Source organism: Oncorhynchus clarkii, chromosome 16, assembly GCF_045791955.1.
Source record: "Oncorhynchus clarkii lewisi isolate Uvic-CL-2024 chromosome 16, UVic_Ocla_1.0, whole genome shotgun sequence".
In the NCBI taxonomy this organism is placed as follows: Eukaryota; Metazoa; Chordata; class Actinopteri; order Salmoniformes; family Salmonidae; genus Oncorhynchus; species Oncorhynchus clarkii.
In genome coordinates, this window is record NC_092162.1 from 18722326 (window position 1) to 18740943 (window position 18618).

The 18618-nt window shown below is 42.1% G+C and overlaps 2 protein-coding genes across 2 annotated transcripts; both read left to right on the forward strand.

The window, feature by feature from the left end:
- Positions 1 to 6440: 6440 nt before the first annotated feature.
- LOC139367493 (ABI family, member 3b) lies at positions 6441 to 9469 on the forward strand. Its single transcript, XM_071105721.1, has 5 exons — positions 6441 to 6700; positions 7082 to 7249; positions 7455 to 7634; positions 7905 to 8056; positions 8244 to 9469. Exons 1-5 carry the CDS (start codon positions 6560 to 6562, stop codon positions 9247 to 9249), a joined length of 1647 nt encoding a protein of 548 aa, XP_070961822.1. The 5' UTR covers positions 6441 to 6559; the 3' UTR covers positions 9250 to 9469.
- A 758-nt stretch (positions 9470 to 10227) lies between these two features.
- On the forward strand, positions 10228 to 18278 carry LOC139368112 (uncharacterized). The gene is made up of 4 exons (XM_071106688.1): positions 10228 to 10265; positions 11224 to 11291; positions 13389 to 13683; positions 14046 to 18278. The coding sequence occupies exons 2-4, from the start codon at positions 11257 to 11259 to the stop codon at positions 14232 to 14234; spliced, it is 519 nt and encodes a 172-aa protein (XP_070962789.1). The 5' UTR covers positions 10228 to 10265; positions 11224 to 11256; the 3' UTR covers positions 14235 to 18278.
- Positions 18279 to 18618: the final 340 nt, after the last annotated feature.

The window sequence follows — 18618 nt, forward strand, 5'->3', positions numbered from 1 at the left end:
GGTGGTGGGGGTGGGGGGGGGGGGGGGGGTCTAAGAACCCAGTGTACATGGTTCACTCATCAACTCTGTTGTGGATTGTGTCTTGTTTCTCTGCCCATATTGTGAGGCTATAGCAGGGATTGTGTCTTGTTTCTCTGCCCATATTGTGAGGCTATAGCAGGGATTGTGTCTTGTTTCTCTGTCCATATTGTGAGGCTATATCAGGGATTGTGTCTTGTTTCTCTGCCCATATTGTGAGGCTATAGCAGGGATTGGAGTAAACAGAGATGTTGTCACTGTGTTTATGTCGCGGTCCCCTACACTTTTTTCAATCAATTCGCTATTTTCATTGTTCCGGTGGGTTGTGATCACACAATACCATGGTGCACACAACGTTGAAATCATTTTCTGACAGTGTCATCTTAGTAAACATCCAAATACCATCGGTGTCTTTTGGTATGGTTATAGTATAGTAGTACCGTAGATGATAGATGTCACGACTCCGACCGAAGGTGGCTCCCCTTCTCGGGTGGCGCTCGGCGGTCGTCGTCGCCGGCCTACTAGCTGCCACTGATTCTTTTCTCCCCCTCCTTATGTGTTTATTGATTACACCTGTTTTGAGTTGGTTGTAATTAGTTGGGCTTTATTAGTCAGCCCGTTTCTTTGTGCGGGATTGATTATTGTAACCCTGGTGTTTGTTACAGATGAACGTGTTGGTGTATGTTCGTATATAGTGCTGGACTGTTTTCGTTCCCCGTGTCTGGGGCATTTTGGTTTTGAGCACCCAGTGTTTAGTGGGGTGGCCGTGGTTCACCGTGTGTGCATTAAAAGAGCACTATATTGAACTCTCTGTTTTCCCTGTGCCTGACGTCATACTCACGATACCCAGTACGTTACAATAGAAAATAGAAGTGCAACTCACTTCAATAAGGGTACTGTGATCAATTCCTTAACGGAAGTTTCAGGCTCCCTGGCCCTCATCATAAAATAATTACCAAATGTGTTGAGGAAGTTTAATGTCTTGGGAATATTTTGTGATGCACTTTGTTTGCATTTAAGGTTTAACCCAAATAAATGTCCATGGATGGCTGAATTTAGATGGAATGTACATGGCGTATAGGTTCTATAATGACTATTCCCAATGAGTAATATTATATCCTAGCCTCTTGGCTGTAGAAGAAACACATGCATGGGACACTGCTGTGAAACAGATTCTGGAGAAAAAAATAATTGATTGCCTTGTGGTGGCTATGGGGTTACTCAACATAACAATGTCTGGGTACTATTTAACTTCACTTTCGCCTCGATATAAGCCAAACAATTTTTGTCAAATCAAATGTGAAACTGCACCTTATTCACAAGCCAAGAGATGATCTTACCATAACACGTGGAACCTTCCGGAACACACAGAACCACTGTATGCGATCTTAAAAGCAATCTTTCGTAACATAGCAGCTAGAAAGTGCTTCGTCATAGCAAAGTAATCAGGGTTCAGCATAATCATAAAACAGGGCATTAACGGTTCCAAAAGGCCCTTCTGCACTCATCAAGCTCAGAGAGCTACTGATGTAATGACTGGAGGTCAATGGGAACACAGTGAGAGGAACATTGAAGAGAGCAACCTTGAAGTCTCACTTCATTCTCTATGGTGCATCGGTGTGGTCTCTCTATAGACTGTCCCCGGCATAACAACAAGGGCTTGGTATTATAATGAGTGTTTAACCATTCATATTTCATCACAATTCATCATTCACAATATTAATAATTGCTTCATTTATTCTAAATGTAGTCAGTGTTATCGTATTGTAACAAGCTCTCTGTGGGTATCCATTGCAGGGCTTATTAAACGAAGCAGAAGAACAAACACTTGCTATGAAATAACAGACATTAGTCAATGTCAGACTGTGGGGAAGAACACTTAGTGCTGCACAAAACACTCCATTAGGAAGAAAAGGGAGTATTCCTATACAAATGAATGCATCCTCAGGGAGATGCTGCACAGTATGCAGCAAAGTATAGTTTTACTGCTTAATGTTGAACAAGGAAAGGACTCTGACACTTTTCTTTGTATCTACCTCTCAATAGTCTGTCAAGAGTGTAACTACAGAATAAGAAACGTATAATTTTTGTATGCAAATCAATTGTAATTCTCTTTGAACAAGGATCGGAGACTTCATTATTATTGTTCACAATTCTTCTCAGCGACAACACCATTCAATGAGCTAAACAATCTGTAGTTAATTTCATCGCCAACAGATGTACATTAGGAACACCTTCCTAATATTGAGTTGTAGCCCCCTCCTTTCGCCCTCAGTACAGCTTCAATTCGTCAGGGCATGAACTCTACAAGGTTCCGAAAGCATTCCACAGGAATGCTGGCCTATGTTGACTCCAATGCTTCCAACTGTTTTGTCAAGTTGGCTGGATGTCCTTTGGGTGTCTTGATACACACGGGAAACTGTTGAACGTGGAAAAACCGAGCAGCGTTGCAGTACTTGACACAAACCGGTGTGCCTGACACCTACTACCATACCCTGTTCAAAGGCACTTCATTCACCCTCTGACTGGCACACATACACAATCCATGTCTCAATTGTCTCAAGGCTTAAAAATCCTTCTTTAACCTGTCTCCTTCCATTCATCTACACTGATCGAAATGAATTTAACAAGTGACATCTATAAGGGATCCTAGCTTTCACTTGGATTCACCTGATCAGTCTATGGCATGGAAATAGTTACAATTTTGTATACTCAGTGTATATGAGTAGGGCAGTGGAGGTCACAAAATTCCGTCAGCCGGTGATTGTCAAGCAAATAACTGTCGGTCTCATGGTATTTGACCGTTAATTAACATAAACACATTTAGCATCTCCTCGCTTCCAAACATAGCCTACAAGCCACTGATGCAGACTTTGGAACATATTTTTTGCGAAGGCTGTACACATTTCATCAGTCTCTCATTCACAATTTGACAAGCACTTGATAATGCCTCGGATTTGTGTGGCTGCAATGCACCCTAAAAAAATCCACGCCTTTTGCGGATTGCTGCGTTGTGCCCTTCTTCCTGAGTACACCGCTCACTCACATGGCTCTCCATCACACGATCGGGTCTTTCTAACAGGCTACAAGTGAAGACAGACACATCGGGGACGCAACAGCGCTCGTCCTTATCTAATTACGAGGTGCATATTGAAGATATTGGAAGAACTGTCCACATATATTTTTCATCAGCCAACAAGATGAGTAGGCCTAACAAACAGCAAAAGCACTAGCCTATGACAATCTACTATCCCCCATAGTACAAAATTTGACCTATTCTGTGCGAGAAATAAATATTCCTAACATAGTCTGGGACAGTTGTGGGTTGCGATAGATCCCAAATTAATACAACCACTAGCATAAAAAACCCATGGATTTAAAAAAATTATTTTTTACCCCTTTTTTCTCCCCAATTTCATAGGTAGTTACAGTCTTGTCTCATCGCTGCAACTCCGGCAAAGCTCGAGAGCCGTGCGTCCTCCGAAACACAACCCAACCAAGCCACACTGCTTCTTGACACAATGCCCGCTTAACCCAGAAACCAGCCACACCAATGTGTCAGAGGAAACGCTGTACACCTGGCTACCGTGTCAGCGTGCACTGCGCCCGGGCCCGCCACAGAAGTTGCTAGAGAGATGGGACAAGGACATCCCTGCCGGCCAAACCCTCCCCTAACCCGGACGACACTGAACCAATTGTGCGCCTCCCCATGGGTCTCCCGGTCACGGCCAGCTGCGACAGAGCCTGGATTTGAACCAGGACCTCTAGTGGTACACTGCGATGCAGTGCCTTAGACCACTGCGCCCCTCAGGAGGCTCTAAAAAAACGTTTTTACGCAATGTGTCTGGCACAACAGATCAGAACATTTAGCTTAAAATGTTGATAAACTATTAGGCTATTTCTTCACGTTATAAGTGCAGCAATGCTATAAGCGCGAATGTTCCATTAGTGGGAAAACACCATTATCAAAAATGACCGCAAATGTAATTATGCATGTAATGCTTTTATTATAAAGGTGCATTTTTATGGTGAAAATGATCTGCCCCAAATTTGAAACTCTGCTTATGTATGTCAAGTTCTAATGTAATGTGCTTAATTTTAAGAAGTTATTTGGCCACTTTAGTTAGATACAAACCTTATCAAAACATATAGGCCTATGGGCTAGCCTACATGAGGTGTGCGACTATGATTCACAAGTGATAAGCTAATATTGTCACCCATCAGACTAATTCTTGATTTAATATTGTCTTTACGTATACTAAATAATATATGTGTGAATTATTTTGATTTAGAATGGACCATTATCATGCACCTATCTCGATAGCGAATGGTAGGCTATACTCCTGTGGTATAGATAAGCAATGTGCTTAATATTAGGAAAGTTGATAAATAAATATAGTAGGCCTAGCCTATAGAAAACTGATGGGATCCTCCTCTTTTTAATAGAGGCCATCATTCTGTTTTCTCGCTCAGTTGTATAGCCATATAAATGTTGCACAACATGAGCTCATGGGCTCCCATTAAGTGTTTGATTTTCGATCACATTGGCATTGATGTCAGAGTGATTAGAGGGACAATAGAGTGCTGAATACCAGGCAGTTAGCAAATTTGGTAGGCTGCTAATGACCATCAGCAGCATCACCGTAACTAAACGGTCACATGGAATTTGACTGCCTTCATGACTCGTGACCGCCGGTGTGGCGGTAATATGGTCAGCCCTCTATAGGAGCCATAAACAATGTGATTAACCTTGGCTGATTACAGACGTACACAATCATATCATAATTTTCTATCCTAAACAAAAGGTAGAAATATAAAAGATAAGTCAAGGAGACGTGAGGTTACCTTCAAACACAAGTTAATGTAAGCTCTGTAGCTACCCCTATACAATATCTAACAGTGAAAATACTGAATAGAGAAAGAAAGGTGCAGACTTAAATCAATAAAAATATTATGGCGTTTGAGACTGACTATTTTCAATTATCTGGATTTAAAAAAATATATAGTCTCACCTTACAATCAATCAACCAATCAATCCATTTCAAGGTAATTCAAAATGAAGCATTTTGTCCAACAAAAGACTTGTTGCAATCTCATGTATGCATTGGCCTATCTCAGAGGAAACAGCTATGACTTTACATTTTTTTAAATGTACAAGATACCTGACGCACCGCACTTTTGTTCAAAATGGCTTTCGACACATTATCAGGTCTTTTTTTATTGGCTTATTGATAAGCAATCATAGCAGGATCAGCACATTATCAGGGACATTGTACATGGGCTAAAAATGGGCCAGCTCATCTGGCATATACCCAAAATGCCAGATGGCCAGTCCGCCCCTAGACATTGATACATGGCAGCACTTCACTGATTGATTGACTTCATTCATGTGGATCAAAGGCTGTATAGTCTTTACAATCTTCGTGGCAAGCTTGTTTGTTAGGAGCCTATCAATGACCATGGCAAAACAGAAGGTAACTTGCAATGCAGCAAATATACAGGAGGAACTCCCTTTATGGATGGATACGTTTTTTTAATTCAAAAACATAGATTTGACATATTATCATAATTTTATGCCATTATGGAGATAGAGTAGGATATTGATTTCGATGGATATATAGATAGAGCTAGCCACATAGCCCAGACAGATAGGTAGGCAGGTAGGTAGGTAGCTAATGAGAAGGGACCTATTTGAACTGCTGAGGCCATAGTAGAAAATGCATTATAAGACTGACCTCTAGTGGAGGTTCAGTAGAGAAGGCTTTATCCTGTTAATGTATTTATGGACCTTGCACATTTCCTTTCATTTGGGGTCTTTGAAATAAAGACTATGTTAGAAAAATAACCAAAAAGGCGAGCCTAAGCAATGTTATTTAAATAAATTAAATCGATATTTGGGTGCTGACATTAAAAACATAGGCCTATAAATTAAATAATTTCACTGTATAAAATGGTGATTATTCAAGTAGCCTAGCTTTAGGCTACCTTATTAGATGATTATCAGCCGTGCTAAATCGTATGGTTGTTTTTTAAGTTTAGCCTGTAATATTAACACCGTAGCCTAGTTGGAGTCAAAACTCATACCTTGCGGTTGTTCCGCATTCAGCAGAAACTCCTTGCAGCAGCATGCATGCCTCGCCTGTCACTTCACCTGGAGTGTATTCATAGTCAGATTCCGTTGCAAAACGTTTTGCAACAGAAACCGTTTAGGGTTCACTCTAGGAACCAAAGTGAACCAAACAGAGCAAACTGAAAGAACCGGGGAGGAACCTACCTGTATTTGTCTATTAGAAACTATCGTTTTCGTTGCAAAAAGTTTTCCGTTTGGAGTAAACGGTTTCCGTTAGAAACAGTTTTGCAAAACTTCAAACTTTTTTAAACGGAATCGGAGTAATGAATGCACCCATGTAGTCTAGCTCGCTAGCGGGACGCTTTCGTTCGTCCTCCTCGACTATTGATATAAGAACACACCCACAGTTTGACACACCTTTACTTTGTAGTTAACTTCTGCACATTCTTTCCGGACCGAACAAAGTCTAAAATGACGGAGCAAACGAAGTGTTCAGAACTTGCTACGCAAATATTAAAAGAGGCTCCCGCGTCGAGAAAGGCGCTTATTGACAACTATAACAACCTTCACAAAGTGGCCGATTACTGTGAAAACAATTATTTAGGCCTACAGGTGAGTATTTTTTGACAATGATAACAGAATTAGCCAACTGAATTATTCTAATAGGCTTAGTCTAGTTATTTGTTTATTTAATATATTTGGGGGAAATTGTGAATTACTTTTACTTGCTTGCTGTGCTCTTTCTCTTTCTGTCTTTGAAACAAAAACGGTACGATGCCTTCTTTATAACGTAGTTATAAAACATTTGACATTTTAATTTAAAGCCTTAGGCCTCCCCATTTTGAGGGAACATTGAGGCATATGAAAGGGCAAGTTGTGCACTCTTCTGTTTATCATAGTATTCTGATTGTGTCGAAAAGTATACGAACACTGTAAGAAGTTTTGCTATATCATACCTTTGCCAAGAAAATAATGCTTGAAACATGATTAAAGGATGAGGACACATGGAAGGGTTTGGAGGAGACCAAGGCTTTGACCACTCAGGCTTTGGCCAGTGTGGCCTACCAGATCAACAGCCTAGCCACTTCTGTCCTGAGACTGCTGGACACCCAGGCCATGCAGCTGAAAGACATGGAGAACTCCCTCAACCTCCTCTCTCTGGTGAGAAACACTGTCGCTTTATCCGTCAGTTAGCTCATGAGGCTACGCTACAGTACGGGGCTTTTGCTCAATAGGTGAAATACAGTACAGTTGTGCGTCCCACATGGCACCCTATTCCATATATAGTGCACTACCTCACTATATAGGTAACAGGGTGCCATTTGGGACCTAAACTCGGTGTTGTAATACCTGTGCTATCTCCCAGGCTGTAGCTATCCATCAGGAGAAGGTGTCTCGGAGAGAGATGGGAATTTTCACCACAGTAACGAAGTTGGCTTGCGCCAAATTAATGAGCCCTCCCAAAGCTGGCCGGGAGCTCGAGGGTTGCTACATCAGAAGACCCATGTCCTTCACCGAACTGGACACACTGGGCCACAGCTTTAACGTGAGGACAGCTGGGAGAATGTTTCGCTTTATGGATACATTTTATCCCATTAGGCTTAGCATTGTTTTTCTGTAATATGATATTGATCGACTGTCCACAGATAATAAACCGCAGTCTACATTATTGTAATTACAATTACTAGCACTTAGTTACTTATTAGCACCTACTTGCTTTGTAATTCAATCCCGACAGAGCAATGTTATTGTGCCATCTAGACTTTAGAGCAGTAATATGTTTGTGGTGTTTTTCTTCATTTATTGTCTTCCCCAGCTCAATGAGTTGCAGCCTCGGAAAAGAACAGGGACCACAGAGAGCGTGCGAAGTACAGGGAGTGTCTGTGTCCACCCTGTGGAGTGTCCCGTTGCTCCTGCTACCCAGCCTGGGGAACCCTCCTCAGCCAGCGTCAATAAGGATCTCTATAGGTAAGCACAGCGCTAGTTAGGGTGGTGAGTGGTGATGGGATAGGACCTGTTAGCATACTGTAGTAAAACTCATCATGAAATCGGGCCCTTAAAACCAGTACCATCTGTTAGTATTACATGGCTTTAACTGCCTCAAAGATAAAGTGATACATCCATTGAATGGAACCTTCTCATTCTACCCTCCCAGGTCCAATCTTGGCATTAACGTGGCCCTACCATCGGTGCCCACCTTGCCAGTCTCCTCAAACCTCACCCAAAACTGCCCACAACCCCCTCCTGGATCCACGTTTGACTCCAACATCCCACCTCCTCCTCCTCCCCCACCTGGCTCCATGGGCACTGGTCCTCCTCCTCCTAAACCCTCCATGACCTCATCGAATAACCTCCCTCCTCCCCCTCCTCCTACACCAAATGCATCCCCTAATGTTCCCTCTCCGCCACCCCCTCCTCCACCTGCTGCCAGCGCATCAAATAGCTTCCCCCCTCCTCCTCCTCCTCCACCTGGTTCAATGTGTAATGCTCCACCTCCTCCGCCACCTCCACCTCCTCCTCCTCCACCTGGTTCAATGGGTAATGCTCCACCTCCTCCGCCACCTCCACCCAGCTCATCAAATAGCTTACTCCCTCCTCCACATGGTTCAATGGGTAATACTCCTCCTCATCCTCCACCTCCTCCCAGCTCATCAAATAGCTTCGCCCCTGCTCCTTTTCCTCCTCCTCCACCTGGTTCAATGGGTAATGTTCCACCTCCTCCGCCACCTCCACCTCCCCCCAGCTCATCAAATAGCTTCGCCCCTCTTCCTCCTCCTCCACCTGGTTCAATGGGTAATGTTCCACCTCCTCCGCCACCTCCACCTCCCCCCAGCTCATCAAATAGCTTCGCCCCTCCTCCTCCTCCTCCTCCTCCACCTGGTTCAATGGGTAATGTTCCACCTCCTCCGCCACCTCCACCTCCTCCCAGCTCATCAAATAGCTTCACCCCTCCTCCTCCACCTCCACCTGGTTCAATGGGTAATACTCCTCCTCATCCTCCACCTCCTCCCAGTTCATCAAATGGCTTCCCCCCTCCTCCTCCTCCACCTGGTTCGATGGGTAATGCTCCTCCTCCTCCACCACCTCCTCCTCCCCTCCCTGGTACCTCCACTAAGGTGCCCCCACCTCCTCCACCACCCCCACCTCCTCCTCTTCCATAACTTATATTGTTACGTGTCTTCTCTATCTACCTTCTGCTATGTAGGGATTACATGATAACATGGCACAGCAATGAATTGAACTGAATATGGTATGTAACCTGAATACAGTGTGTGATCATGATTGAGTTTTTATGAATATGTATAAAACAAAATTAGATTTATTTCAATTTGCAAGTATATTGATGACAGGATTCTGCATTAAAGGACGTTTTTAAATCTATATTTTGCTATGTTGTGTTTTGCAGAAACTACCTCTATGTCCACCAGTGTTATGTTATGGTTCTCCGTTCAGTTATACAGTTATTCAGCCATTCAGTTATACAGTTATTCAGTTATATACTTACTCTATTATGCATTTGACAACGCCACACCACTACGAAGACCGTACAACACAAACAGATCTGGGACCAGGCTACTATAGCCTACATATATCTCACAAAATCCCTCCAAAAGTGCACATTCCTACCGATGTAAAGCAGCTGTGGGTCTCACTCATCCAAACTACCACGACGTGTCCCAACAATGCCTAGACTGCATTCCTCAGTTACATGCCTTAACGTGGACCCCTTGTTTTTCTCATTAGCCTTATATTCTTCATTTCCCTCCCTCTAATAGTCTTACACATCTATATCATATCTCTTATACAGTATGTTTATTAATATCTCCACTTGAGTCTCCATTCCATGTGCCTCAAAGCAATTGGCTGGTGTAGGATGTGTCCCAAATAGCACCTGATTCCCTATATAGTGCACTACTTTTGACCAGAGCCCTTTGGGTGCAGTTATGGTCAAAAGAAGTGCACTAAATAGAGAATAGGGTGCTATTTGGGACGCAGGCGTAGCTTCAAAGTGTTGTGCGTCACTGATAGTACCTGACAGTAAACATGCTTAGGATCTTTGAACAGGTCAATAAGGCTGTAAAAGTTTGTCTTTGCGTACTTCCTGTGACAAGAGTATGAAAGCAACTCACAGGTCGACATACAGGTTGCTGTACATTCAGAGGTCTTGGTTGTTAAGGTAAGGTGCATTTTGAATACATCTATTAATACGAAATGCAGTAATAATGTAGTAATCATTGGTGACAGGATATTGCATGACTGTTGTCTTACTCCAAATCCAACTGATTTTCATTAGACTTTGAAGTCCGAATGAAACGTAAGTACATCATACAAGGTCCAAATTCATTCAACCCAGTTCAATTATTTTAACATGGTCATGGTTGGGTAGAGGGAGGCACCATAACAACTATGCCTCTCCCTCTTTGTAACAGTGTATAAAGTGTATACTTTTCTATTGGATTGTACCATTGTATTAAATGGTTGTTGACAGGGGCTTTGTAATGATCACACTTGTCATTGGGCATTTATGGACAAAAGGGTCAAAGGTTTATGCTCCAGTTTACTCGTTTTCATTTGTAAAAGAGGTCAAACTTGTACAATTAAATGTAGCTTATTCGGTTGCCTGTGACTTCAGGGGTATAAATCATTACTCCGACTCTGTTGCAAAACGTTTTGTTTGCTCTGTTTGCTTCCGATTGATTCTTAAACGGTAGACAGTTTCCGTAATAAATACACCCCTGATCACATCTGTCTCTGCTGATCAGTGGTCAGTGTCCTGCTCAAAATCTGCTCCGTTTGGCCTTTAGAGGAAATGTAAAGGATGCAGACGTGTGTAATTCTTACCTACATTTTATGTCATCTGGGGCACCTAGAAAATACAATGACTTCTGAGAACGTACTATGTAAGTGGTTCTGAACCGGTCACAGAAAAGGGTTGAGATGGGTTATTTCTGGGTCATGAAGCTGAGTCTGACGTTGAATAGGAACTGAACATGACCGATTGACAAGCGCTTACTGTTGATTCACAGAGAGCTGTTGAAAGTTCTAATAGTGATGAGGAGGCTGCTGGATAGAAACGTAAGGAATTTCCTTGAACTGTACCTTAGGATTCTCTTTTGTGTGTTCTCCACACGGAGACAGACGCCTGCCACAACAACAGACTGCGCATCATGCAGAATGAAAGTTGGTTACTTGATATGATAAAGTAAGTCTTTCTCTTTTTCCATATTATTTTGTGATCTCCACCTCTACCAAACGGAAACAAACATACTGATGTTCCAATTTACACACCGATGTGGATGTACTATATGCTACACATTACAACAGTATGTGTGCAATAACATTAGGTTATATTTAAGCAATAAGGCACGAGGGGGTGTGGTATATGGCCAATATTCACGGCTAAGGGCTGTTCTTAGTGGCCATATACCACAAATCCCTGAGGTGCCTTATTACTATTGTAAACTGATTACCAGTAAATGTATTGTCCTACCCATGGTATACAGTCTGATATACCACAGCTTTCAGCAAATCAGCATTCAGTTCTCGAACCACCCAGTTTATAATTTTAAGAAGTTTTTCACAATTCCTGACATTTAGTCCAAGTAAAAATTCCCTGTCTGAGGTCAGTTAGGATCACCACTTTATTTTAAGAATGTGAAATGTCAGAATAACAGTAGAGATAATTATTTATATCAGTTTTTATTTCTTTAATCACATTCCCAGTGGGTCAGAAGTTTACATACAATCAATTAGTATTTGGTAGCATTGCCTTCAAATTGTTTAACTTGGGTCAAACGTTTTGAGTAGCCTTCCACAAGCTTCCCACAATAAGTTGGGTTAATTTCGGCCAATTCCTCCTGACAGAGCCGGTGTAACTGAGTCAGGTTTGTAGGACTCCTTGCACGCACATGCTTTTTCAGTTCTGCCCACTTATTTTCTATAGGATTGAGGTCAGGACTTTGTGATGGCCACTCCAATACCTTGACTTTGTTGTCCTTAAGCCATTTTGCCACAACTTTGTAAGTATGTTTGGGATCATTGTCCATTTGGAAGACCCATTTGCGACCAAGCTTTAACTTCCTGATTGATGTCTTGAGATGTTGCTTCAATATATCCATCAAATTTTCCTCCTCATGATTTCATCTATTTCCTGAAGTGCACCAGTCCCTCCTGCAGCAAAGCACCCCGACAACATGATGCTGCCACCCCGGTAATTCACGGTTGGGATGGTGTTCTTCGGCTTGCAAGCATCCCCCTTTTTCCTCCAAACGGGTGGGCATTATGGCCAAACAGTTCTATATTTGTTTCATCAGACCAGAGGACATTTCTCCAAAAAGTATGATCTTTGTTCTCATGTGCATTTGCAACTGTAGTCTGGCTTTTTTATGGGGGTTTTGGAGCAGTGGCTTCTTCCTTGCTGAGTGGCCTTTCAGGTTATGTCGATATAGGACTCGTTTTACTGTGGGTATAGATACTTTTGTACCTGTTTCCTCCAGCATCTTCACAAGATCCTTTGCTGTTGTTCTGGGATTGATTTGCACTTTCACACCAAATTAAGTTCATCTCTAGGAGACAGAATGCGTCTCCTTCCTGAGCGGTATGACGGCTGCGTGGTCCAATGGTGTTTAAACTTGTGTACTATTGTTTGTACAGATGAACGTGGTACCTTCAGGCAATTGGAAATTTCTCCCAAGGATGAACCAGACTTGTGGAGGTCTACAATTTTCTTTCTGAGGTCTTGGCTGATTTCTTTTGATTTTCCCGTGATGTCAAGCAAAGAGGCACTAAGTTTGAAGGTAGACCTTGAAATACATCCACAGGTACACCTCCAATTGACTCAAATCAATTAGCCTATCAAAAGCTTCTAAAGCCATGACATCATTTTCTGGAATTTTCAAAGCTGTTTAAAGGCACAGTCAACTTAGTGTATGTAAACTTCTGATCCACTGGAATTGTGATTCAGTGAATTATAAGTGAAATAATCTGTCTGTAAACAATTGTTGGAAAAATGATTTGTGTCGTGCACAAAGTAGATGTCCTAACCGACTAAGTTATTTGTGGAGTGGTTGAAAAACAACTTTTAATGACTCCAACCTAACTGTATGTAAACTTCCGACTTCAACTGTACAGTACAGAGAATAGTTTTACAAAGATGTCCAAGAGCAAAACTAAGTGGCAATCCTTGTCACTTCCATGGTCATCAGTCATCATCAAACCTAAGTGTAATATATACTGTAGTTCTGGCTGTAGTTGACTGACTCCTGACTAAATCCTACATTCCTCAAACTACAATTCCCAGGTTCTTAATCACGCCTTTGATGTGCATAGCACTGTACCTGCTGTGTTGCCGTAGAAAATGGCCATGCACTCAGGAAGAAGAGTCAGATGACTCCTCTGTCTATGTCATCCCTATGCATGAAGAAGAGAGGACAGAAGGACGAAGAGAGGAGGCAAGTCCCCCCAGTAGACCTCCTCGGCGCTCAAGGGCCCCAACCCCTCCACCGTTACCCACGACAGTCTACAGACCTCCCTATAGAGAACTGCCGCCGTATAGCTCAGTGGATCTCATCAACCCTGCACCGCCATACACTCCGGTACGACATCCCTCCACTGCTAGGTTGACCTCCTCAAACTGTCAACAGACATCTTGATTATAAAGACTTTCAGCGGCTGTCAACACTTTCCCCCATTTTGTAATTTAGGGGGGAAACATCAGCCTTGCAAAACCAGACTGAATGCTGTGCTCACTATGTTTCACTTGAATTAGGCTAGAAAAAAGGGCAGTGCAATCTTCTAAGCAGTCTATTGACCGAACTACTAGCAACATATGATCACTTCACATTCAGTTTTTAAGTGATCTACTCCTCTTGAAGAAACAGAAACTACACACAGAGGTATCAGTGACTATAACCGTTCAACTTGGCACTAACATGAACCTGACTCCTCTCCATTGCAGTTTGACCCAAAGGACCCAGAGGACGTTCCACCTTCCTACCGAGCGGTGATAGAGGACATACCACCCATCTACTCAGCAGTGGTGGTGTCAGATGACCTTCCATCTGTCTGGTATCCGCCACTGCCCCCAGTCTCACCCCCCTTACTCCCAAGTCCAGGTTACGCCCAACTCCCGTTACCAAGACCCTAACATGGACGCGACTTGCACAATTGAGAATTCCATTTAATCCCACAGCACTTCTGCTACAGCCTGGTCCCAGATTTGTTTGTGCTGTCTTGCCAACACCTATAGGCAGCACAAACAGATCTGGGACCAGGCTATGTCTGCTATTCCCTTGCACCTCCATGGGGTTCATATAGAGCTCTGAACATGCATATTCAGGCCGTCCAAAGAACAATGCTGATTAATCTATGTTTTTGAGGAAACTTTGGATTTATGTGATACAGGTAGGGCCTAGAGTTGTTCCCGGTTGGTGAAAACTCAGGGCCTGAAATATTGTATAGTGGTACATCTTATTTAAGTTGAACACTTTCGTCACTGACGTGACATTGTACTGTAAAGTATCTGGTTCGGCTTGTGTAGAGGACTGGGCCATCATGGAGTCATTGTTCATTTCACCAACAAAAATAGTGACTAAAATAATCACCCAGGTGACTCTCTTGATTCACCTTAACCAGTCAACACCACCAGCCTTCTAGTTAGCTAGAATACTCTTTGCTGGTTAAGAAATACAAGCTGCTTTACCAAATTAAAAACAGTAACAGCATTGTGTTTAATAGTAAAACAACAGTCTAGCTATGTTTTTCTCTTCCTTGAGTAGGCTATAGAAAAGTAGGCCGTCTTTTAAATTTGTAGTCTCGTTCAACCCTCCCACTTTTCTCACTGCATTTCATATACAGATTCTGTTGTCAAGTGTTCCTCTTTTCCTCAGATCAGGCCTTTATGGTAGAGTGGCCAAATGGAAGGCACTTCTTAGTAAAAGGCACATAACAGCCCGCTTGGAGTTTGCCAAAAAGCACCTAAAGACTCTCAGACCATGAAAAAACAAGATTCTCTGGTCTGATGAAACCAAGATTACACTCTTCGGCCTGAATGTCAAGTGTCATGTCTGGGGGAGACCTGGCACCACCCCTACTGTGAAGCATCGTGGTGGCAACATCATGCTGTAGGGATGTTTTTCATTGCAGGGACTGGGAGACTAGTCAGGATTGAGGAAAAAATGAACGGAGCAAAGTACAGAGAGATCCTTGATGAAAACATGCTCCAGAGCGATCAAGACCTCAGCCTGGGGCGAAGGTTCACCTTCCAACAGGACAACGACCTTAATCACACAGCAAGACAAGACAACGCAAGAGTTGCTTCGGGACAAGTCTCGGAATGTCCTTGAGTGGCCCAGCCAGAGCCTGGACTTGAACCCGATCTAACATCTCTGGATAGACCTGAAAATAGCTGTGCAGCAACGCTCCCCAACCAACCCGACAGACCTTGAAAGAATCTGCAGAGAAGAAAGTAAAAAACTCCCCAAATACAGGTGTGCCAAGCTTGTAGCGTCCTACCCAGCAGACTTGAGGCTGTAATCACTGCCAAAGTTGCTTCAACAAAGTACTTAGTAAAGCGTCTGTGATATTTATTTTATTTTATATACATTCGCTACAAATTCTAAAAACGTGTTTTTGATTTGTCCTTATGGGGTATTGTGTGTAGGTTGATGAAGGAAAACACTTTTTAAAATCAATATTAGAACAATTTTTGAATAATAATCCTAACAAATTGTCAAGGGGTTTGAATACCTTCCGAAGGCACTGTACATGCAACCATTTTGTGGCACAGAGAGAAAGCAAAAGGGATTGTAAACAATTTATTGAAATTCCTCTTGCCACTACACAAAGTCTGACTGGGTAAATAACTATATTTTGAGTTAATGTGGACCCAGTGACTCAGACTTGAGCACTTGGACCAGGACTCAAGCACTGGGACTCAGCCCCTTACTTGTGACTTGGACTCGAGCACAGGGGACTTGGGACTTGATTCGGACTTGATGTTCAGTGACTCAAATACATCACTGGGTGAAATAGTTATTAGCTCCCTTTCAAAATCATTAGCCCCTGTTCAATGTGGCGTCTGTGAAACATTCATAACAATGGTAATGACCGAATGACGGCGGTGCAATCCATACTACTTTGCGGCACCATCTGGTGATTAAGTTTTTCTCTCATGTCTGTTTGTTTTGTATGTACTGTGCAATATCTATGTAGGCTGAATTAGGAATTTACATGGTCAGATAATTCAAATACAATTTTATTCTTATTTACAGTACCAGTCAAAAGTTTGGACACACCTACTCATTCGAGGATTTTTCTATATTTTTACCACATTGTAGAATAATAGGGAAGACATCAAAGGGATGAAATAACACATATGGAATCATGTAGTAACCAAAATATATGTTATATTTGCGATTCTTCAAAGTAGCCACCCTTTGCCTTGATGACACCTTGCCCACTCTAGGCATTTTCTCAACCAGCTTCATGAGGAATGCTTTTCCAACAGTTTTGAAGGAGTTCCCACACATGCTGAGCACTTCGTAGCTAATTTTCCATCACTCTGCGGTCCAACTCATCCCAAACCGTCTCAGTTGGGTTGAGGTCAGATGATTGTGGAGGCAAGGTCATCTGATGTAGCACTCCATCACACTCCTTCTTGGTCAAATAGCCCTAACACAGCCTGGAGGTTTGTTTTGTGTCATTGTCCTGTTGAAAAACAATTGATAGTCCCGCTAAGCGCAAACCAAATTGGATGGCGTAATGCTGCAGAATGCTGTGGTTGCCATGCTGGCTAAGTGTGCCTTGAATTCTAAATAAATCAGCGACAGTGTCACCAGCAAAGCACCATCACACCTCCCCCTCCATGCTTCACGGTGGGAACCACACATGCGGATATTATCCGTTCACAAAGACACAGTGGTTGGAACCAAAAATCTCAAATTTGGGCTCATCAGACCAAAGGACCAAAGGTCTAATATCCATTGCTCATGTTTCTTGGCCAAAGCAAGTCTCTTCTTGTGTCCTTTAGTAGTGCTTTATTTGCAGCAATTTGACCATGAAGGCCTGATTCACACAGCCTCAACAGTTGATTTTGAGATATGTCTGTTACTTGAACTCTGTGAAGCATTTATTTGGCCTGCAATCTGAGGTGCAGTTAACTCTAATGAACTGTAACTCTGGGTCTTTCTTTCCTGTGGCAGTCCTCATGAGAGCTAGTTTCATCATAGCGCTTGATGGGTTTTGTGACTGCACTTGAAGAAACTTTCTTGAAGAAAGTTCTTGAAATGTTCCGTATTGACTGACCTTCATGTCTTAAAGTAATGATGGACTGTCCTTTCTCTTTTCTTATTTGAGCTGTTCTTGCCATAATATGGACTTGGTCTTTTACCATATAGGGCTATCTTCTGTATACCATCCCTACCTTGTCACAACACAATTGACCTACCTTGTCAATTCCACAAATTAACTTTTAACAAGGCACACCTGTTAATTGAAATGCGTTCCAGGTGACTACCTCATAAAGCTAGTTGAGAGAATGCCAAGTGCGTGCAAAGCTGTCATCAAGACAAAGGGTGGCTACTTTCAAGAATCCCAAATATAAATATCATTTGTTTAACACTTTTTTGGTTACGACATGATTTATTTCATAGTTTTGATGGCTTCACTATTATTCACAATGTAGAAAATAGTTTTAAAAAATAAATAAAAACCCTGGAATGAGAAGGTGTGTCCAAACTTTGACTGGTACTGTATGTTTGTCAAATTTTCTTCTGTTGGGAAGACAATAGGATGTTATGCAGAAAAATATGTCGATAGGACCATGTTTTGTATTATATGTTTGTCCAGATGGAAATCAGTGATTTGTGTTTATTATAGGTTGAGGCAAATGTGATGTGACTACAATGAAAGGGCATATAGTTGACAAAAATGACCCAGTGTTTTCGTACATTTTGACAATAATTAGACTAAATGAGATATTCAAATGACAAAAATGTGACTAAAACATAATGATATTTTAGTCAAAATTACTAAGACTAGACCAAATCAAAAAAAAAAAGAGTGCCAAAATTAACACTGTATGGATGATTTTCTCTTTATCTTTTGGAAAGAGTTTCTTGTGAAGAAGGTATAACACTGAATAAATGCACCTTTATATTTGTCATATTTTGACAAATAGTGCTGATATAAATGACATTGTTTACATTAATGTACATTATTTTGATTTATATGTCATTTCTATTCAAAATGAGAAAAAAAACCGATGCAACACTTACTGTGCAACATGCCTCCTGTTTGTTTGTAATGCAGGGGCAGAACAACAGATTTTTACTTTGTCAGGTCGGGACAGATTTCTACCTTGTCAGCTTGGGGATTCGATCCAGCAACCTTTCGGTTACAACACTCTAAACACTAGGCTACCTGCCGCCCCTTTGTCGCAGTATCTTAAATTAATTGTTCCCAAGGTAGGCTGCGTGTGCTACCAAATTAAATTCACTCGATTCAGAGCCGCCTCTTTATATACGCAGACT

What these genes read in the sequence shown, in the direction of transcription:
- LOC139368112 (XM_071106688.1), top strand. Translation starts at nt 11,257, where the DNA reads ATGCAGAATGAAAGTTGGTTACTTGATATGATAAA. An exon ending in TGGTTACTTGATATGATAAA is followed by an intron (nt 11,292 to 13,388) that starts GTAAGTCTTTCT and finishes TACAATTCCCAG; the next exon opens with GTTCTTAATCACGCCTTTGA. An exon ending in CTGCACCGCCATACACTCCG is followed by an intron (nt 13,684 to 14,045) that starts GTACGACATCCC and finishes TCTCCATTGCAG; the next exon opens with TTTGACCCAAAGGACCCAGA.
- LOC139367493 (XM_071105721.1), top strand. Translation starts at nt 6,560, where the DNA reads ATGACGGAGCAAACGAAGTGTTCAGAACTTGCTACGCAAATATTAAAA. An exon ending in ACAATTATTTAGGCCTACAG is followed by an intron (nt 6,701 to 7,081) that starts GTGAGTATTTTT and finishes ACATGATTAAAG; the next exon opens with GATGAGGACACATGGAAGGG. An exon ending in CACTGGGCCACAGCTTTAAC is followed by an intron (nt 7,635 to 7,904) that starts GTGAGGACAGCT and finishes TGTCTTCCCCAG; the next exon opens with CTCAATGAGTTGCAGCCTCG.